Source organism: Haliotis rubra, unplaced genomic scaffold, assembly GCF_003918875.1.
Source record: "Haliotis rubra isolate DU_JTF1 unplaced genomic scaffold, ASM391887v1 Scf2, whole genome shotgun sequence".
Lineage (NCBI taxonomy): Eukaryota > Metazoa > Mollusca > Gastropoda > Lepetellida > Haliotidae > Haliotis > Haliotis rubra.
The window spans coordinates 4,436,941-4,460,668 of NW_025766002.1; the positions used below are offsets into that span (position 1 = coordinate 4,436,941).

Below are 23,728 nucleotides of genomic sequence, written 5' to 3' on the forward strand. Positions count from 1 at the left end.
ACTCAAAAACAGATAATCAAACGGTTTTCGAACTCTGGACACTGCATGCGTCATATTATGACGTCATACGATTGTTAGCGATACAGCTTCTCGGCAGCGGGTAATATTTCTTCCAGTTGTCACCCTCCTTGGAGGGGTGACACGGAAACTTGTTAAAGCGTCATTGACCAATGAAATTAAAGATAAGATAAGTATGGATCTTGACACTGATACATTGCATCATCACTTGTACATTTTATGGGATGGTGATGTAGCCTAGTGGTTAAAGCCGAAGACCCGGGTTCAATTTCCCACATGGGTACAATGTGTGAAGCCCATCTCAGATGTCCCCTGCCGTGATATTGATGGAATATTGCTAAAAGCGGCGTAAAACTAAACTCACTCACATTTTGCACCACTACATCAAAAAGTATCCATTCATACATCAACTGTATGTGGCTTTGGTCTCTGCAGGGTCACCTATTAAAATAAGCCTTGATGGACAGAGCGGGTAAACCTGGGATAGGCCTGTGTGTCCTACCTGTCTCTCTCCAGCCATGCTGGTCTTCATGCTGAGTGAGTCGTCCTTCTCCTTGTCCAGCTTCTGGACCAGCTCCTGAATCTCCTTCTGATGCACCTTCTTCTGCTCCTGTAGAGCCTGCAGGCAGACCCAGTGAGGAGGAGGTCAGATTACATTAAAAATTGTACCAATAAAGGATTTAGTAATGGCATATTCTTTTCCTGCAGAGTCTGTCAGTGCAATAAGTAAGTAGGAGGTCACATATCATGAAATACTGCATGGATACATGACTCGGGCAAGAATTTAATGAATGTCAACTTCTTTATTGTGATGGACACGACGTTTCGGAATTCAGGGAGACAAAGTTAGCAGCAAGTGTCATAAGAATCATATAACATGAAGACATGATTTCAATTCTTGAGGATCACAGCCAATCACGTAACACTAAACTAGTCACAACTGCATCATAATATTATTACAATCTAAACATTTTAGATATTTAAATACTTACCTTACCATAGGTCTTATGCATATTACCTCAAGCTCTGCTTAAAAGAGATCAGACAGTCGTTGAATCACATTCTACTAGAATGGCTGCCTCATGTATCGACAAGTGTACAGGAACGGAAGTGACGTGATCTTCCCTCCCGCACAAGTGCGGTCTATCCAAAAATCACTTTAACTGACCAGGTCTGAAGAGCCCAGAGAGCCCTAGCTTGGCGTCGGACCACAGCCCCAAGGTGGTCTGGTCATTGAGGTGTGCCCCCAACCCTGAAGAGACGCGTCTATGAAAAGTTCGCGATTGTGAACAAACTCTGGCAAGGAGACTCCTACGCAGACGTTCGACTCTACAGTCTACAGTAAGCGTGGAGATGCAGAGGTAGAACCTCGACTGTAGGTCGTCCGCCTGAATGTATGGCAGGAGGAAACGCTGTAACGGCCGGAGCATCAGGCGACCTCTGAGCGTCAAGACCTGGGCTGAGGGGCGGCTGGGACAGACCTCGGTTGGCAAAGTTGACAATTTTCCTCCACGGATCCTGGGGAATCCTGACAAGATCGCAGTGAGTCAGAAACAAGCCTCCTATGAAGGTCAACTCCTGGGACGGCTCCATGTGAGACTTGTTGGTGCTGAGAATGTGGGTGAGTGTCTAGCACTGTCTCTATGGCCTGTTTGTCTAGCAGAGTCTGAATGTTGTCTGCTAACAGTAACCGCTCATCTAGGGTATAACAGTGATTGAAATAATTTTTCAACTCAACCTGACAGCCGGGCTGGTGGCCCATAAATGTTGCCTGCCCAACTTGAAAGTTGCCTGCCCACTTTTTTAATTTACATTTTTGCAATAACTGACAAAAACAAACACATATCATTCATAAATCAAATTTGTATTGATTAGGCAACATATTATGAGTGAGTGAGTTCATTTTTATTCCACACTCAGCAATATTCCAACTATATGGAGGCGGTCTGTAAATAATCGAGCCTGGAAAGCAACTTATTATGAACAATAACTTAATGAACCATTAAATATTTACAACCTGTGCACTGTGTGCTTATACAACTTTGAGCTAGATATCAATGTCACAGTCAGAGTAGTCACTCGAGACAACAGATTCTTCAGAATCATAACAACTATCATCAGAACTGTCAGAGTCCTCTACTGTTGCCTTGAGAGCTGGATCTTGCAGTTCTGTTTCATTCTCAACATAAACAGTATCATTGTCATCTTTAGCTGTGAGAGTGGTGAGTTTTCTTTCTAGGTGTCGTGTTCTGCGAGGTTTTACTCGCGCAACCAATGATGGATGGCCTGAGTTGCATCGTAATCTTCCACCTCTTCAGAATTTAGTTGGACTGTCAAGAGATTTGACACTGTGGAGCTGCTCAGTTTGTTTCTGATTTCCGTTTTGATAATTTTTAGCTGAGAAAATCCCGTTCACATTCTGCTGTGGAGCCAGGTAAAGTCAACAGAAGGTCAATCATGTGCAGACAATTCTTGTGTGTCTCTCCATAGGTTTCCCACACAACATTCCAGGACAGTTCTGAAGGCTTGTGACTGAAAATAACGATATCACATTTTATAACTGAATGAAGGTTATCATTTTACTTTAGGCAGACTATATTCAAAACCTTACTAACATAAACATTTCTTCTTTACTTTCTTTAGTAATTCAACATAGCTGATGTTTATTTCCCATGTTAGTTACAAGCATCCATACTTGACAGTTCCCTTTTGAACATACCTAAACTGTAGATATGAAATGCAATGTACATCACCAAGTGTATATAAGCCTTTGCATTCATAGAGTGAGTGATAACCCTGAATGATACTTTCCACAGCATGCATCTTGTATTTGTCTATAGAGACTATAAAACACAAGTGCACTGTAATTGCTGATGTCTATACAATAAGAAGAAGATAAATCATGGCCTGCAATTGTTTTTCTTTACCTATTGTAGATCTTAGTTTTTAGACTCATCCACTCCTGGTCAATCAGATCAAGCTCAATGTCAGTGCGATTCGGTGAGGAACTCTCTGTAGTGGTCTGTGATGGCTGTAAGTTTGTCTGCTCCAAACTCTTTGAAAAAGATCACATTTGCAAAAATAAATGCCATATGGAGCATTTGTTGTTTCATGATTGCAACTGACATGTTTCATGAATTGTATTATGAAATCATCATCTGTTAACATATTAATGGCGTAAAAATGCCTCACATACTAGAATGCCTCTCAAAAGTTCATCCATGACATAAATACTCAATAAATTAGGAGTTTTGCATAATATACAACACACCTGAATCAAATGTATCTGGCCATGACTTCAAATCTGCAAGGGAGGATGCAGAAAGTAGAGAATCAGTTATGTCGGAGACTTGACTTGACATGGATATGATGACTTCATTGAGCACCTTTTTCAGAGTGGACGATGAAACAGCCTCTCCAGACAGTGACTGGCCATGGAAAGTGTTCTTATTCTCTACTGCTGCGTAGATGAAATCCAGGTCTAAAATTAAACACAGTGCAAACTGTTAATAATGTAATATGCAAAATCAAAACATAGATGAATTTGCAATATTAAAAAAATAAAACAAAAACTTTCTCAACAAAATGACTTACTTTTCTTTCATCTGTTCCAGAGTAGCAATAGTAGCCTTTAACTGTTCGTGGCACTCATGGATGGTCACATCCTTTCGTTGTAGTTCTGCTGATAGTTTGCTCAATGTGTTCAGGACGTCATGAAGGAAATGAGCATACACTATAAGTGATCTCTGTGTTAGGAGCTTGAAGAGGGACTTTGCTTTGATCTGAGCAGAACTGTCTGCACCACTGCCAGGCCCTGCTGTCTGTAACATGAACACTGAAATTAGTAACATTGGAACTTGATAATTTATAGCAGTAACTCAATATTGTGCAAGATGGTTTTAAACAGGTGAGCTGCTTGTTTAGTTTTGAATTTTAGTTTTTTTCGTTTAGTCAGTGCCGAACCGGCAAAGAAAAGTTTGATATTTTATTAATATCTTTAAAAGATGCCAGAGAAGTTTGATGTTTCACAAATATCATTACTTATGTTACAGAAATATTACCTGGCCAGTATGGTGAACAAAAGCTTTATAGCCTTTCCACAACTGCTGCAGAGCTGTGACAGTATGCCCAACCCATCTGGTGCCCCCAATCCTCGTAGGCATCACTGGTGCAACACCAAGTGATTCAAAAGATCCCTTTAGCATTGATCTGAATCAAAATTTTTATCATTAATAAAACACATAATAAGTTTGACAAATTCAAACAACAGTAAGCTCAACATCTAATTCTTTTATAACTGTCAAACACTGACTGTCACTGACAAGCAGAAAATTTAGAAAAAAGAACATTTGCCAAACTTATGCTCAAAGAAGCCATTATAATCTGATTGTATGATATTTTAAACAGTACTAAATTGATTGAACTCAATACTGAAGCAAAACTAAAAATAAACAAACCTTCAACCTTGAACTTGCAAGTAAGCTAATGAAATTATGAAGTTTCATGGCTGTACAATTTACTGAAATTAAACAAAATAAAATTGGTGTACAAATTATAAATTACAAAACAATTATAAAAAGCAAAAGACAATAAAATTATGTACTTCATGAAACAGAAGTTTACAAAACTAAAAAAATTACATAGTCAAATTAAAATTTATGAATAAATAAGGGTAAATTAAACCAACAATGAATGTGAAGAACTGAAGCCTTAATTCTTAACTGTCATTACAGTTTTAAAATGTGTATGCTAACTGCCAAGTCCTTCAGATTTTAATACCTTTCAGTTTGTTGGGTAAAATTAAACACCATGTTTTTAGTTATTTACAAGAGCAATTGAAACATTTAATTATAATAATCATTTTCACAAATTTGAATTACTTAAGCGGTATCTTATCTTTAATAACAAAAAAAGAAAGGATTGACATTAAAAAGTTAACTTACCTTTGGAGATAACCTTTGTAGAAAGAGTAGAGAAGATGAAGCATTTTCATAACGCGTCTGCATACTGTTTTGATGTTTTGAAAGCTGCCTTGAAGCACAATTCAATCTGTGGGCCATGCAGTGAATCATGACAATGGCAGAAGAAATGTTTTTCTGAAGATGGACGATGACACCATTCTTTTTCCCAGTGTTAACAGATGCACCATCACAACCAAAGGCAATCAGCCTATTCTTGACTGGAATATCTGTGAAAGTGTTCATTGCTTTGAGCAATGCTTGATAAATGCCAAGAGAATCTGCTCTTTTGACATGGATTAACTTGACGAAAAATACAAAGATTTTTCCTCTGATAGCACATCTGAGGTAGACAATTTCATTTTCTTGTGTGCTAACATCTGTGGAGCCGTCACTCAATATTGAAAAGAAATTGGCATCTTTAATCTGTTGTTCAATTTTCAAATTCTCAGTTTCTGCAATAGCTTGTGTAAACGAAGCAGCAGATTTATCTGATGCATATGCTTTACCAGTTTCAATTCCTTTTCTGGCATCAAGTTTTCGTTGCCAAACGTAATCCATAAATGGTCTTGAATTTTTAGCTAGGGCATGACAGTTGCTAAACAGTGTATTCAGGGTTTTGAAAGCTTTTGCATTCAGTTTTTTCCATCGATTGCTCCGCTGGAGATTCCCCGGGTCTCATTTCCTTCGCTTTGTGAAATTCCACGGCCCTAGTATGACCAAATGACAGATGATGGGTTTTTAAAGCATCGTGTTTCAAATTGAGACAACCAAGCACAAAAGGTCCACGTTTATATCTATCATAAGAGGAAGGAATCCTTGTTTGCGACAGCGGGCCGTAACACGATCTGCATACTTTACAAAACAGAGATTGTTGGTCGGTTATCAACCAGGGAAATTCACCGCTCCACTTACTCTGGTATTTACGTGTTCGTTGGGTTGTTTCATACTCCTTACTCTTTTCTTTCTTCTCAATATCCTTTTCTTCTTGTGTTTTGGTATGAAAATCTTTACAATTAGTCAAAAAACTGAATATTTTTGACTGCGACATCGTGGTCTCCCTCACGCCGCCATTTTGTAACCAATACAAACGAGTAAGTAACGCTCTCTTTGATTGGTTCTTTTTTTAACCATGTGCCTACTGATATCCAATCATAGCGTAGCTTACTAAACCAGCCAGTTTTAGTGTCCTATTACTATCTTCACTGGCAGAAGAGTTGTCCATGTATACTCGTGGCTTCCATTCATCTTTCTTAAATCTAAATATGACATGACAGTTAAAATGGAATGATCGTCCTGAGTGCGAACTGAAAAATGTCAACCATAAAAAAATTCCAGCCAGACCATCGGGCTGGTGGAGAGAATTTCCAGGCAGCCCGACTCAACGTTTACCGGCCACGGGCAGTCGGGCAGGCCGTTATTTCGATCACTGAGGGTATACACTCGTGACTGGGGCATTGTAGTCAGAGGCGACAACACGGCGATTGGCAGCTTGTAACCGGTCTTGAGGATGTTGGTCACAAAAGGATCCTCTAGAACTGTCCAATTGGGCCAGAAGATCCCTAGTCTCCCTCCTACTGGAGTAGGATGAACCAGCACGGCTGGAGGCGGGAGGTCCCAGTCATGTTGGTTCAAAGCTTCAGCGTCCTGAGTAAGGGTGCCTCCCCCTACCCCTGCCGGGCGTCGAAGGGAGCTCCCGGGTGCTGAAAATCGGGGTCGGGCCTGCCACGGCCACTTCCTCTACCGAAGGCGCTACGGACGGCATCTCTCCTTGGGACGTAACAGCGCTTCCCCCTTCATCTCGTAGACGTCTTGCCAGGAAAGGCCGAACTCAGAGCCTCGAAGGTAGACAGAAACACTTTTCGGTGTTAGTAAGCTCAGCATGCTCCTTGTAAACCTCCAGAATCCGGTCATTGAACAGGACACTAGACGCGAACGGAGCTCTTAGCAACTTCCTCTTGAACACTTCCTGCACGAACAATGTTCAAGAAATCCAGTCCGACGAACCACTGTAGTCATGGCCAAAGCCGCCTGGAGGTGAGCCAATAAGTTGTGCAACACCTTACACTGCCACTGGCGTCAATAGCCAACATCTTAGAGTCTTGCACTCTGTAAGAAGACTGAGGAAAGCCCGACAAACGTTTCAGGGATTCATCATGGGTCGCACCACCATCAGCAAAGTCCAAACTATCGATCATGTAGTCCCCTTTGCGCGACTTTGGGGCCTTAACAGTGGTGTTAGCAAAATCGGCGTCCAAGGAGGCCACTGCATCGGCCACCATCGGGTGCGGCGGAAGGAGTAGCTCAGGTGAAAACCTAATGGCCCTCGGGTCGTCAGTGCCTGTAGAAGGGGAAGGACAATCTGGCAGCCTGTCGGCGATCCAATCAAAAAACGCTGATGGGGGAAGGTTTGTACCCCCATGATCTTCCTCTCGTAACAACTCCTCATTATAATCAGGAGAAAAATAACGTTCTTCCGTATTGTCCCAGGATACGGTAGGTGCATCGTACCATTGGCCAGAAGTGGTAGGAGTCGAACGCTGAGGGGCAGACGACGGCCTAGGGAAAGAACTGAAGGTAACTTCTCGGGAACGAGAACGTGGTTGTCGCGGCGACCGGCGAAAAATAGGTGACCTCGAACGAGAACGAGGTTAGCGCCTCCCTGAGGTACGAGTCGGTGATCTTGAACGCCTCTCATTGGAACGTCTAGGAGAGCGAGATCTGGAACAAGACCGGCGATGGCTACGACTGGCATTGGAACTACGCCGGGGGCTCCTAGCATGGTGGCATTGTCTCGGAGTCCGGGAGCGAGATCGTTTAGAACGACGGGATCGCTCGGCTTCCAGGCGTCGGGAAAGCTCCTCCATCAATCCTCCAGTAATCTGATAACAGCATCAGCGTTGGCGTCAGCGTCGATGCTGGCTGATGCAATTGAACAGCAGCGTCAGTACTAGACGTCAAGGGCGTCGGCGCTGGAACTGCACTAGGCAACGCAGATGAAGGCACTGGAATGGCGCTGGGCAATGAGGGCGTCGGCACTCGAACGGCGCTAGCTTGGGCTTCAATCTGAACGCTGGCACTGGCTGCTGCAGGCAAGAGAAGCGTCCATAGAAGTTTCTGCACCTCCGGGTGAGATAAGGCGTCCAGCTGAGACAGATCAACGAAGGCATCAGACGGGCGTTGAACCTCCGGCATCAGCGTACAAGGCGCAGATTGTACGTCTGTTCTGTCATCAGAGAAGGGCGTCCGTCTGGCGTCCGTGGAAGAGACATTTGGGAACCAACAGAAGAAGCAGGCGAAGACATCTTCCTTCTGCATTTGCGAAAAACGTTTCTTCTTAGCGACATATAAGCCTTAAAGTCGGCGACGGACAAAGGGGTGCAGAAATGACAACGCTCAGCGAGCGAACAGGAGACGGTAGCGCAGTCTGGGCACCAAGGGTGTGGATCCTTAGCTGACTTCTGCACCTTGCACCTTCTGCACTGACGGGTCATGCACACGAAAGCTGTAACACACAAAAGGGAGAAACGTTAAACATACGTAAGCAGCAGGAAAAAAAAAACTGCAGAAAAGTGGAAACACCCCTGCAGAAAAAAATCGGCAACGCCCAAGCAGGCAGGACAGTGGAGAGTAAACAACCAAAACAAAATGGCTGCCCCACTGTGCCGAGAAGAGTGTGAAAAAAGCAAGAATTAGGAATTACTAGCACTATACGCAAAACCAAACATGAAATATTATGGTGAAAGAGCCATAGGAGTATACAATACACCAAACATGCCAAGCGAAGGGACACTCGTGACGTGGGAATACACCCCACATCGAAGTGAGAGACACAAGGTAGCAAGGTAGGTGAAACTTATTTTAATTCCTCTTCACCCACACATAGTAGAAGATAGGACATAAAAAAACATACATACCAAATACAAATGTGAAAAAGCATCAGTAAGATGCACGTAGCGAAACCAAAAATGTCTGACTCGCAGTACGCTTGAAGTAAAAGTGATTTTTGGATAGACTGCGCTTGGCCGGGAGGGGAGATCACGTTAGTTCCATTCCTGTACACTCGTCAATACATGAGGCAGCAATTCTAGTCGAATGGCGAATCAACGTCTGTCTGATCTCTTTTAAACGGAGCTTGAGGTAATATGCATAAGACCTATGGTAAGGTAAGTTAAAAATTTGATATATTCTCCAATGCCTCACCTCATCCATCTCCTCCTTCAACTGCATCTGCACTTCTTCCATCTTCAGTTCATGTTGACTGAGTGTCATTACCTCCTGCCCTTCAGTCTGACTCTCTGTGCTGCTCATGGCGCTCCGCTCCAGCTGCTTAAGCTGCTGCTCAAGCTCTGTTCGCTCAATGTTAAATGCTTGCTTAAGTCCTGACACCTTCTCACCATGTTCCCTTTCAAGAGCATAAAGTCTTTCGTTAAAACCCTTCTCCATTTGCTCTTGAATCTGTTGTCTTTCTGCAGCCTTTTCACTGTTCAGTTTTTCCCTAATATCACTAACATTTGCTTTACTTATCTTCTCCAGCTCAACCTTCTGGTCCAGCAATGCTTGCTCCTTCTCTCGACATAGTTTCCCCATTTCTTGAGTGAGCTTTCTTTCATGTTCCAACATGAGTTTCTCAATCTTTTCGTCGCTGGCCTTTCCAATTTCATTCCGAACTTCCTCAACTTTCTCCCTTTCTTGCTTTCTGAACCGCTCTTCCAGAGAACTCCTCAAAGCTGCCTTCTCTTTCTCAAACTTCTCATTAAGCTGGTTCACTTCCTTCTCAATTTGAGCTGTACTCAGGTGAATCTTCTGTTCAGCTTCAGTCAGTTTATCGGTCAGTTCCCGAACCTGTCCTTCATACTGGTCCAAATCGGCCTTGTACTCTGACTGGACCTTGTCCAGTTCTACTTCTTGTTCCAGGGTGTGCTTCCGTATTAAGTCATCCTTCTCCTCCTCAAATTTCTCTTTCATCTCTTTACTCTCTTTACCATAATCTAATTTCAGCTTCTCCAGATCAGTGGCACCTGTCTGAAGCTTGCTTTGAAGGTTACTGACTTTCTTCTGCAATTCATTTTTTACTTGTAGATAGTTCATCAATTTTGTTCTCAAAATCACTCACGGCCTTTGCGTGTTCAGCTGTTGACATATTCATAGCCAAATCGTGCCTTTTTTTAACATTGTCATGAAAACATGTTAATGTAGTCACTGTGCTTTTCACAGATGTATCAATATACTTACTCATACTTTCTTTGTCTGACAACACAGTTTTACGCAAATCTGAATGTAAATCTCGTAGCTTTGGTATATCTCTAGATATTATTTCCTTGAAGGAAAGTATTTGTTTCTGTGAATTTGTGAGCTTTTCCTGATTTTCAACCAACTCCATTTCCAATTTGGCTACTGACTGCGTTTTTTCCACCAATTGTTGAGAGATGGTGACCTTCTCACCAGTACTTGCGTGTTTATTGGGTGGAGAGTCTGTCATGGAAGAAGGCATCGATTCATCTATATAGAAATCGGCAGTCGTGAATTCCTGGGAGGTTTCCACTTCTGGTGATGTGTCAGCTGTCAGGTGACCCTTCCCATGATACTTCTTGCCTGGCAGACTCTCCCGGCTCCTGTCAGCACTTCCTACCTCACTATCTGAAGATTTGGTCGGTTCTCCAGAAGACTGAAGTCCATCAGCACTGTCTGACATTTTCACATATTTAATTCCATCCACACTTTGAGAACCTTTCGCACTTTTCATAACATTCGCCTTCCCAGCAAGGTCCCCTTTGGCCTTCACCTCTGCCCTCATCTCCTGGGTCAATGTTTCTGAAAGACTCTGTGGCACCGGGAAAGTCGGTCTGTCAGCGATCACAGTAATCTGGGGTTTAATCTTAATGTCAGTATGGGGCTCACATGCTGCTACCTGGTCCTTGAGACTCAGGTTACTGTTCTCTATATGCACAAACTGGTGGTCTCCCTGACTCTGTATGATGGCAATGTCCGATGTTGCTGTCGATGACCCAATGCCTGGGAGGCTGCGACACACCATAGCATCACACTGTACTGTGGAGTCACTGACCGATGACATCATCGTGTGCAGAGTCATCCTCTCACCCACAGCTACTGATGACGGGATGCTGAAATATAAATCATCTTCAACTGTAGGACATACATTATTATCAAGAGAGATCCATTGGTACCATGAATTATCTTGTCCATTTGAGTTACCCTGGTGGTGAATAGCACTTTTCCCATGAGACAATTCTACATCATGTGGTTACAATCTATGACCCTTGACAGTATGTCATGAGTCTGTACACGCTATGTTCCTCCATCACCATGACTACATATACCCAAAGCAAAGGATCAATCTAAAGCCTGGTTCCAGAGAGAAGAAAGTGAGGGTTCAGAACAATAAATCGTCTGATTACATCGGCAATATTTCTCACACGTGACACAACATTACAGGCTGTGCACACTTCTTCAATAGTTAATGTACAGAGAAGGGCTCATTCCACAAGCAATACAGATGACGACTTTAGTCACTTATCCAAAGCCCGAGACTAGCCAACTTTTGTTAAGACTAATAAGCTCAACTATTCTGAGCTCTAAATTCTACTGAATGGAATTCTTAGAGTAATAAACATGCAAGTAGACTCAAATGTTTTTGGCTCAGACTGGCTTATTTTTAAAATGTTTTACCTGAGTCTGTCTGCAAGTTCAGGAACTGAGTCTCGCAGCATCTTAATGTCATCGTCTGTGATGGGAGGAAGCCTCTGGTCAAACTCTTCAGGGGCTTCGGCCTGGTATTGGCAGTCAGAACAAAACAATTACTGTAGAACAGCTTACACTGTAACAATATTTATTATAATCTGGATCAGAGGAGGGGTTAGTGACTGATCCATATAGTTTCCACTTTAAAGAAGTAATGCCTGAGGCCTATCAGCATGATGAAATCGTAGCTACACACCTACTGTAGTGTCATAAGTATTACTGTCATAATTATTGTCGTAACAATGATATATAGGCCATTATGTCATACAAACAGGAATCACAGACCTAAAATGGGAATAATGTTCAAGTTAATTGGCAGTCTTAGGAATTGATTTTTACGCTGTCCATTAACCACGTTGCCTTTTCACACATAAAAAAAATACATTAAGAAAATGTCTGTATCACACTAGACCCAAAAACCAACCTCTAGACAGAAACTGAATGTGGGACCAGACTTGATGAAAGAGTAACATATGTTATATTTGGGAATAAACTTTCTTAATAAAGTACAGATTCTAGTACTTTTCAGTAATTCTAGTAATCGCCAGCACACAAAGTCAGACGCCTAAATCGCTCAGCCACCGCAGCTTCCACCATAAGAAAGTGTAATCCCAAATACAACATATGTTACATTTGACCACTTTCTAAAATGGCATTGTGTATTTCATTGATGAAAGAGAGTCCCCCATTAGCCTGATCTCACCCAGACCAGTTTCTTTCCATAACACAATGTTAACAAAAACACACCCAAGTTGTTACATATGACAACATTTAACTGACAGCCCAGACACCTGACTGACATACTCACAGCGAACACTGGGGGAATATCCTCAAACCCTTGGAACAAGGACTGCAGGAAGTGTTTGCCTATAACAGAAAGCACATTGTTAGTGATTTCATTAGGATCAATGTTCATTGTGCACAACATTATCAACTTTGAGGGCGTTGGTTCAAATTCCAGATCACACTCCCAATGAAAAAGTACTAGAATTTGTCCAGGATATTTGGAGTTGGCTTTCTCTGGTATGATATCTCAGTTGTGCTTGTTGACTGTACATTTACCTACTTGGCAAAGGTCAATGGGTGTTTTCCTGAATTCTGAATCAGTTGAACAAATATTTTTCTCAGATTTTTAAAAAGAATAAATGAAAAGGGATCATTTTCGGTATATACAAATACTTAACTGACTACACTTAGATACGGATTAATTTTCTCAATGAAAGGGAAGCAACTCTTCTACCAGTCTACCTCATCTATCGGGCGCATATAGGCCTTTTAAGGCCCAAGGTCGCCCTAAAACCTTACATACCTACCTACCTCATCTATCAATGGAAACACTTCCTTGACTGAGTGAGTGAGTTTAGTTTTACGCCGCTTTTAGCAATATTCCAGCAATATCACGGCGGGGACACCAGAAATGGGCTTCACACACTCAGTGTACCCAGGTGGGGAATCAACCCGGGTCTTCGGGGTGACAAGCGAACGCTTTAACCACTAGTCTACCCCACCACCCCGAAACACTTCTTGCTGTAGGCACATACAGGCATATGTTTATTGCTCTTGGCTTATTTTGGGCAGAGAACTCATCTTAAAAGGAAAACATTTGGTCTGGCCTAAATGGTATGACATGAGTATTTTTTTACACAGTTATCGCCAATACCAACATATCTAAACATGCAATGCTTACTGGTGGATACAAAGGCATTGCCTGAATCCTAAATTCTTTCCCAGATGAGCTCTGAATATACAGAACAGAAAATTCTATTTGGAAAATTCGAGAAGACGATGCCTACCCAGCTCTGAGAGGAATGCCTGTCTCCTGTTGACTTCATCTGTCTGAAGCTGACTAGATTCCAGAGCCAGGTTGCCTGCCCACTAAGAACAGAGACAATCATCACATCACATACACAGCAGTACCCTATAATATAAGCAGATTTAGACATGAGAGACACTGAAGAACATCTTTGAATTTGACTGAAACTAACTCAATTAATTTATACAAACCTGAAGAGGCTATGAATTCTTTGAAGAAAGTCCTCCTTGGGGTACATATAAGCATTAAAATGTCCATTTTAAAACCTACGACAGTTGTAACTATATTTTAATACAAGTATGTACAAAACAAAAAACATGTTTTTGTCTTGTGAGACCACCCCCTGAGGGGCCCCCTACAAACAAGAGCAGGTAACTCTAGCCGTCAACCTCGCACCTCACTTTTCATGCTGAACGGATCAGACAAAATGAGTGGAGGCGGGTGGCCGTACCCCAAGGAGGACTTTCTTCAAAGAATTCATAACCTCTACAGGTTTGTAGAATTCTTTTTCAGAAGAAGCCCTCTTTGGGATACATATAAGCATAAAACAGACTCCCAAAGACAATTGAGCCGGGAGTGGTATTCTGTCTGACATAGTGATCCAATCGCAGTAACAATCTACAATCACACAGACATAGAGAATTACACTTACCTAGTCACCTGACCGCCGATGTCAATCAAGGCGGGGGGCGTAGCTAGGGCGAGGACCCGGACTGTCATAGCCTATATGCCGATTGGCTTATCAGTGTCACACCCACAGTAACAAACCCCACCCCCAACCCAAGGGTTGGAGGTGTGTAAATACGGGGGACTCGCCAACACAAACTACTGTCCATAGCACACAGCTAGCCAAGCATGGGAAAATGGAGAGTATAAGCAAGGCACCGATATACCAAAGTAGAGCGGGAATAAAAGCCACCCCCAGATACCATCATCGATAAAAAGGGAGAAGGAATAAAACCCGACACCAAGTGAAAAACCGGAAGTCGAGAGGCCTTTATGTATGTAAGCCATACAAATTGCTGACACAATCCATCTCAATAAGGTTTGTGTAGTAGCACCAACTACAAAAGCGCCGGCCCTGCCGAGCCAACCCCTGACTGTGGCCAGATGACCCCCCTAGAGCGACCGAGGCATAAATGCACTCGTCAACCACCTGAGGGTCAAACAGAGCCTCCTCTCCCATCAAGTAGCAACGGTTGAGCTCCGGGAGATCAAACCATGACTGACTACCCAACAAGAGAGGATTGATTACCTCGCTAACGAGCAAAGGCAAAATGCACAAATGGGTCTCACCTGCGGCAACACAGTAGCGATATGATCACGTACCTGCCGCAGGGACGGGCCAAGTGAGAAGCTACCTTCCCCCGACTATTCCTGACCCCCGTCCTCATCCATGGCTTCCTCCTCCCGCTCCCCCAGAAATGAGCTCTCGGTGTCAAGAGTCACCTCCGAAGTCACGGAAGCAGGATCCACAGACAAGGACAATGGATCAAGAAGAGCTGAGGTGCCGCTGCTGATCTATGTGCCCATTGAGGACCCAGGGAAGTGCCTGCCGTAACAGGATAGCCCGGAAAACTGGAAGGCACAGAGGTAACCGGCAGTGACGGCGCTCGAGTACCCACAGCTTGGGTGCCGGTTGCCAACGGTACAAGACCCGAAGGACCGGCACCAGTGAGCTCGACTGTACCAGAGCCAAGGCTCAGGTCAGACACAACTACACCGGCAGAGAGGCAGTCACCGGAGCCGAAGCTCGGATTAGGCACACCCCCGGAGGCAGAACCCGTCCCGGAGCCTAAGCCGGAGGTAGGGGTGCCTCCGGGCCGAGATAAGTGAGCGAACCCGAAGTCATCTGCTGCTGCAATATGGAGGACAATATGTCGCCGGCAGACCGACGCTTGATAGCCCTGGGGGAGAAAGCTTGACATTTCTCACACCCCTGATCATCGTGATGCTCTTCCGCAAGACAGCAAAGGCAAACTTCGTGAGTATCTTGGGCCAGTAAGTTTAGAGTGCCGCATGAAATGCAAGGCCGAAACTGTAACAAACAGAACCAGGTAATGGTAGCTGTTGTACAGTAAACATATATACACATATATAATTACACAAGCAATAGCAAAGAGAAACGCAGGGGCGATAAAAGTTTGCCAAAAGCTAAAGCAATTTTAACCTGCTTAACATGTATACATGAACAAGTAGAGAAAATGCAAGCTGCCTGTGTTTACATATATATACAGCGTAATATACAGCAAATACAAACGTAAATGCTAAATTACCAAATTCACTGAAAGCGAAATTAATTAGGCAAGCCTAGCATATGGTAAACATATATACAGCCGTCCGGTTTTGTGAACGCCAAGCGCCACACAACAAGGAACAAATGTAAGCCATCCAATCTGCCATCTTGCCTGCCACATGGCTGGAAATGGGAACCCAACTGGCAAAGTTACAACAATTTATGAATGAAAAGTTCAAACTATAAATTCCATCTAGCGCCCATGCGAAAGAAATGGAACCATACATACAGCCGGTGACTCTTTACCACTCATTTCTATAGGTAGAAGTTTCTATACTTCGATGAACACACACATGTCTTTCGCAATGAACGACAGCATGAAAAGTGAGGTGTGAGGTTGACGGCTAGAGTTACCTGCTCTTGTTTGTAGGGGGCCCTGAGCAGCCCTGTAGGGGTGGTCTCACAAGACAAAAACGTGTTTTTTGTTTTGTAAATATTTTTTATTAAAATATAATTACAACTGTCGTAGGTTTTAAAATGAACATTTTAATGCTTATATGTACCCCAAGGAGGACTTCTTCTGATAAAGAATCTAAGAGATCATTATTTATATATTCACACAAAGCTTTCACGCAGCCATCTTTTGCCCACTTATAACTATTTTTGATCTCTTTGCATACCAGACAGCATCCTGTGAGCAACTAGTCAGATGGATACTAGATGCTATATAAATGAATTATTATTATTATTATTATACCTCAAATAAGGTGTAGGGGAACATTTCTACCCTGAAATCCTTATGGAGAAATTCAAGGTACGGAAATCCAAAAAGTGAAATCCTATTGACAAGCCTCAGTACAGACTTGGTATACTTTAGGTGGAAGGAGATTCTTGTATCTCCTTATGGTCAACCTTTCATAAAAAGATTTCTCTCAAGTTCATTTGTTGCCTATCACCTATCCAGACATTGCCTTTCAGGTCTCCAAACTGACCTCCAGGAATTGTGTGGAGAATTTCCTCCTTCTGACGACCTCGACCACTAGCTCCGCATAGACTCGGGGTGCGTCATGAATCTGGTGTAGGATGTCCAGACGTTTCTGGAGCCGTTTCAGATTCTCACGGTATATCATCAGTTTCCCATCAACATCACAAATCTTCTTCTCCACAAACATCACCCACCTGGACACACACAAGGCTTGTTATTAGTAGTGATGGTGAGGTGAAATTGGGTTTTACGTCGTACTTGAGAATATTTTTTGCTCATATGACGACGTGCATGCGTGTGTATGTGTATGTGCGGCTGCTTGTACTAGCCCAGACTTAAGCTGGTTTTATAGTGCTAGCCCACTGAGATACCATGCCACAGTGAAGCATGAATACCCCACTCAGACACATTATACTGACTCCGAGCCGACCAGTCTTTGTTGTACCCATTAATGCCGAGCGCCAGGCAGGGACCAACAAGTACCATATTTTAACGTCTTTTGGTATGAAGCGGTAGGGGATTGAACCCGCGACCTTCCGCTCTCCCGGTCGGACGCTCTAACCACTACACCACGGAGGCGGTCTTAGAAGTTGGAAGTCAGATAGAACATCCATATACTTGTTCTATCAATATGCATTTCTTCTGATAAATGTAGCTCATAGTTCAGATTATGACTAGCTAACAATGCCAAAAGATATGTTGAGTTTAGTGGATTCCAAAGGTACACTTTAAGCTAATAGTGATACGAACTTTGAGGACAGCTGAAAATATTACAGACTAAATGCAAGTTCCCATGTCATCCCATGTACACTGCCTGTACCTTAGTCTGGTGTGGAGGTTGATGGAGAGCTCCTCCTTGGCCATGCGACACTTCTTCTTGATGTCGCGGAGTTTCTTGTGGTTGTTGAGCATCACCACCAGCTGCTTCTTGTGACTGGCACACAGGTCGGGCAGGATGGAGTTGTCCCGCAGATTGCTCACTCGGTTCTGGTTCTGGACAAACCCCTGCACAGAACAGATCACAGCTATCGTGATGGAGGGTTTAACACCACTTGGAGATGTGCATACCATGGCACATCAGCTTATTGAGAGCAGGGAGCTCAAAACACATAGATTTGGACGCTTACCATTATATTAAAGGTCACATGCAACCAAAAAATCAAACATAATTAAAACACAATTATCACTTCTTCATGACATATAATATGCATTGCTGATTATGAAAAAACAAATAAACAAAATTATAAGCGTATAATCGCAAATCAAAAGTGCAATATTTTGTACTTGGGTTTACCTCCCTCGAAACGAAGCAGCCGGGATACCGAACCCAGTCAGAGTGGGTGGGTGTGCACTCAAGTGTAACGGCTGGTTCATTAGCAGATGCCGCCTTCACGGGTCATTGTGTGTGTATATATAGAGATGTTGGGTTTTGTAAATACATGCTCATTTTTTGTGTATAACATTTTGCAATCAACAGACATCATAACATGTCATGTGTTCAAGTATCACACCTGCCTGTCTGTGTAATTACATAACGTGACAGAGACCGAACTCGGGCCATAAATCAATGCGTTTTGTTTATGGTGTATAGCCTGATTGGTGTTAAGTTCAAATTGCATGTGGTCAGTGATCGCAGTTGTGTATTGAATATTGTCATTAGCAGACAGGCAGGCAGACACATAGGTGTCAATAAAACAAGACATTGAGTTTTGTCTGTGACAACGACATATCTATATCACAGTTAGAAATTGTGTCAACGCTAAATAATGACATTGCTTTTAAGTATCGAACTGAGAAAGTGACTCGGTAAGAAGAACGTGTGGTGAAATAGACAAATGAAATTATATAAACAATTTATTTACTGTCATAACATATAAAAAGCTCGCGCCTGTGAGATATCAAAAACAATTATGAAAATAGCTCACACCAAAGCCTTCACCGAGTATTCACCAGACAGCCCGCTTCCAAGTTCCGCGAACCTATTTCACTGCGCACGTGCTATGAGCGCAGCCCAGCTGTTGAAACCCGTATTCCCCAGAAAAGTCTGGGGAAAATTAGTGAAACGTTTGAACTCCGATTTCGCGCGTTTTTTTTCATCGCGTTATTTTTCAACTTTATAAGTTGAATTTGAATTTTTGACGCTTTGTTTCGGTAAGTCCATACCGAAAGGTATCAGAATCTGCAAAGTTGTGTTTTACGTTGCATGTGACCTTTAAGCAGGGAAAAGAATCCCAATGTTGCAATCACTATTTGGTCATATATTTGGTCATAACACAGATTATTTTAGCCATGCCTTTGCAATATATTTAGACAATACCATGATTTAGACTGCAAGGGAGTTATTGTTACTTGCACCTGACTAAAATGACTCTTAACATTTCTGACCCATAATGTCGACAGTTACACAGTTGAGTGTTCACATGAATGTGAAGCTCTGGAACCAGCACCTTTGCCATGTCTGCCTGTTCCTGCACGATCTTCCTGGCCCCGGACATGAACTGGTCAAGTCCGTACAGTCGGTCCTCAAGCCCCTTGACCTCCTTCATGCTGCAGTTATCCACAGCCTCCATCGTCTGCTGCACCTCGGCGTGCAGAGAGTCGAGGATCTTCTCGTCAAACTGGCCACACACAACAAACAGATACAAAGGCATCTACATTTAACCTTTGTGTCATTGTCAACATTTAATGCAGTCTTATATCATGTGTATAGTAACGAGCAGAAAAAATGCAACAAAAAACTTTATTCTGTAGACTCGATCCTACTATAAAAAAGGCCGAAATACATTGTTTCTAGCCGCCAGTAGCTTGCCTCGTTGGTATGGAATTGTCTCCCTTGAGTTCAGGGATGGATTGATCACGTGACCTCGTTGCTAGCAGACGATACCGAAAGCTTTTCCATGACGTTATAAAACAACAGAAATCGACTCTTGGCATATTATGAAGCAGGTATTACATCAGTAACTAGACTTGTGAAACTAACGGGACTGCATCGGGCCTCTGTTTACTGAAATTTGAAGAAATTTGACGCAGGGTTAGGGACAGAGTGACAGGCTGGGTCGGGACGTCATGCTACTCTTGGGGCAAATGACAGACGACGTATCGCGCATCTCGCGGCGGCGTACCCAAACTGGTCTGCAAAACAGCTTGCTGTGAAGGTGTCATGTCAAGGAACCCCTAAGGTATCAGAATGGACAATCAGAAGATCTTTAAAGCAATCTGGATATGTCAAGCGAGAGCCGAAGAAAGTTCCATTGATGACAACAGCACATATGGAGAAAAGGCTCGAGTGGTGCAGGGTACATACTTTTCAAATGTGATTTTTACGGACGAATCAAAGTTTAAGTTTTATAGGATCACAAGAAAGGTGGTCAAAAGGTGGACGTAGCTGCAAAATGGTTCCGAAGTTCTCACCCAGTGTCATAGTTTGGGGTGGTATAGGCAAACTCGGGGTAACGCCCCTGCTAACTATTACAGGAAGGATGGATTCACGCAAGTACTGTCAACTTATACAAGAAGGCATAGTGGAATCCCATATAGGACAGAGTGGAATACCTTTCAAACTTTTACAGGACAATGCACCTGTACACAAGTCAAGACACACCTGTAACTGGTTTGAAACGAGTCACGTGACCTTACAGAAAATTCAAGCGGCATCACCAGACCTAAACCCAATTAATAATGTGTGGCAGATTATGAAGGACAAATTAGAAAAGTTGGAACCGAAGAGTGTCGTTGAGTGGTCTAATCTCATCAGTCAAATATGGGGGGACCTACCCCAGGACTACATAGACAATTTGATTGACAGCATGGGACGCCGTATTCAGCAGGGCATCGAGAGAAAAGGACTAACAGACTATTGACTTGCATAAATGTAAACTTCAGTATCCAGAGTAGATGTAACTAAATTTTGAAACTACGTTCAGAAAAGTCGCATTTTTTCTGCTCGTTACTGTATATTTGCAAGTCATCAGCAAGTTATCCCTATAGATGCTGTTCTTACTCAATGCCTTACAGACTCTGTAACTGACCTGTTCTGCAGCCTTGAGGCACTGCTCCACCATGTCATGCAGACTGTGTTGAGGGTCCTGTAACATACACACAGCTTGTCAAACACAAGTGAGTGAGTGAGATTAGTTTTATGCTGCTTTTAGCAATATTCAAGCAATATCATATATATGATATTGGATAACTTAGTAATTAATGTATTTTTTAATACAACTGTCAATATATAGTGAGTAGAGTAGGGACCCATATTTGTTCATTCACTTTCCTTAATTTCAGACAACAAATATTATAACCTAAATATTGACTGATTAATTGGAGCAAGCGAGGTGAACCAACTATACCCAAGGCTGAAAGAGATGGAACAACTGTATATTTATGAATAACTCACCTGAGAGCTGATCCACTCAAAGAGAGTTTTACACTGTGCCAACTCCATGTCATCAGGTGTGACTGTGTTGCTGGCATCACGAGGGTAGGACATGGCCATACCTAGGGGGCTGCTGAGGCAGGTCAACAGGGGGATCTTGGACAGGAGCTCCAGGGACTGCCCGATACTGTAACAACACAAGAGGTCAGTTGGCCCAAAACACCTGTCATAATTCTGTCTTCCATGGCTATATTCGCCCACTACCCTCAAGGTTCTATACACCTGTCATAATTCTGTACTACCACCATGGTACTACAGTCCTGTCATGATTCTACACCCCCATTATGGCTCTACACACGCTGCTATTCACCCCTGGTACTGACCTGGCGAGTGTGTTGAGATAACCCTGTCGGTCTGTGAGGTAGTTGTCATAAGCCTCCTGAAACAACTCCCATCTCTGTCTCAGGGCACTGCAGGCAAACAGAGGTTATTAATAACAGAAACATGATTTAAGTACATCTTTTTGAACTGAGCTGAATGTTTAACCATGTTGAAACAATACAAAGGAAAATTAAATAAAAAGTGAAGTAATAGGACTTTAGGACTTTACAAATATATTGTCTGATGCTGGAGAGGACTTCTAACATTATGGAGAAATCAAAAAAATGTGTGGATTCCAGGAGATGATTCCACTTCTGAAATCAACAGATTGGTTGTCTTCTCTGAGTTAAAACCTCTTAAAGTCGATGCAAAATGTTTTTACAGTGGCTGCACTAACTGCAAGTGCATCACTAAAATATCAAGGTGCCATCATAACTGTGTAAATTATATGAACCAGTGAACAATCCATTGTACAATATTACTGCCATGAAAGTGGAAAGGACTGGATACAAGTAATAACAACTCAGAACACCCACTCTTTGTGTGCTCTTTGCAAATAGTCAAACTGTTGCTTGTTTATGGCCCACTATCTGACACGGTCAGTGACATAAGGGAGACAATTGTGTACCTGGTGATGTCCTCAAGGTTTGCAACAACGGCGGCCCATCCCTGCTGTTGTAGATGCTGATCGTGGACGAGACGCTCACAGGCCTTCAGCTCTTCCTCATCAACATCACGGAATTGCTACAAGACAATCAGTCCCATTAAAATTGAGTTCTTGGTGCCATGGAAGAACCACATTAATACAAATTAGCATTCATCAATTGTTTCTTCAAATATCTGAGTGCAACCATATTTATACAGGCCTCTGTCATAGTTCAGTAGGTATGAGTATTAACAGAACCTACTCGGAACTGAAACACTTAACTTCCCTAGTGTATTTACAAACGTCACCATGATACAGTCCAAAACTTGTTCTGAATAATACCGTATTCTATAACATTATGCAAGTATTTCTGAAATAACACTAACTATTTCAAATTAAAAAGAATGACACTGTTGTAATATTAACATTAAAGTACATTTGTAGTCTGATGTCCAGCATCATTTAATGTTGTTAGTATTGTTTTCATATCAACACATCAAGGGTTACACACCACAGAGAGTTGGGTCCGAGACACTACTGTCTCATAGGCTGGAGGCATGATGAGTGACCCTTCAACTTGACCCTGAAGATCAATATCTGCAACAGAAACACCAGGATTAGTCTGATAACAGCAGAGATAGGTAGTGTCCACACAGCTACAACATCAGTACAGGTGTTGGTGAGAGGGAGGCTGCAGACCTACATCTCTATCAAATACTCAGCCTTTACCACTGAATTTTTACCTACATTAGGCTACAACATCAGTACAGGTGCTGGTGGGATGGAGACTGCAGACCTACATCTCTATCACACACTCAGCCTTTACCACTTAGTTTTTACCTACAGTAGGGTTACAACATCAGTACAGGTGTTGGTGAGAGGGAGACTGCAGACCTACATCTCTATCACATACTCAGCCTTTACCACTTAGTTTTTACCAACAGAAGGGCTACAACATCAGTACAGGTGTTGGTGAGAGGGAGACTGCAGACCTACATCTCTATCACACACTCAGCCTTTACCACTTAGTTTTTACCTACATTAGGCTACAACATCAGTACAGGTGCTGGTGGGAGGGAGACTGCAGACCTACATCTCTATCACACACTCAGCCTTTACCACTTAGCCCTACACCCTAGTTTTTACCTACAGTAGGGCTACAACATCAGTACAGGTGCTGGTGGGAGGGAGACCACAGACCTACATCTTTATCACAAACTCAGCCTTTACCACTTAGTTTTTACCTACAGTAGGGCTACAACATCAGTACAGGTGCTGGTGGGAGGGAGACTGCAGACCTACATCTTTATCACACACTCTGACGTCACCACTTCAGTTTTTGCCTAAAATAGCTGTGAAAGGTTATCAAATTGTTTCCACATTTTGCAAGTTATAACAATATATAATGGACCATTTTATTGAAATACTTTACAGCGATATTAATATATCTTTTTTTAATCCAAAAATGTGGAAGGTTTTAACTAAAGACTGCCATGGTTGCTTATAACACTTATAACATTCCCACTTATTTTATAGCCCTAAATGTAGATACACATA

The 23,728-nt window shown here is 42.7% G+C and overlaps 1 protein-coding gene across 1 annotated transcript in view; it reads right to left on the bottom strand.

Moving 5' to 3' along the window:
- The window catches only part of LOC124275383 (RB1-inducible coiled-coil protein 1-like), a 61,323-nt gene that overhangs the window by 18,253 nt on the left and 19,342 nt on the right, over positions 1-23,728 (bottom strand). The window contains 14 exon segments of the mRNA XM_046710917.1: positions 521-637; positions 9,180-10,041; positions 10,043-11,101; positions 11,667-11,767; positions 12,547-12,605; positions 13,532-13,613; positions 16,780-16,966; positions 17,593-17,777; positions 19,220-19,390; positions 20,801-20,857; positions 21,166-21,331; positions 21,528-21,614; positions 22,154-22,269; positions 22,683-22,768. Coding sequence (XP_046566873.1) covers positions 521-637; positions 9,180-10,041; positions 10,043-11,101; positions 11,667-11,767; positions 12,547-12,605; positions 13,532-13,613; positions 16,780-16,966; positions 17,593-17,777; positions 19,220-19,390; positions 20,801-20,857; positions 21,166-21,331; positions 21,528-21,614; positions 22,154-22,269; positions 22,683-22,768 — 3,335 coding nt within the window.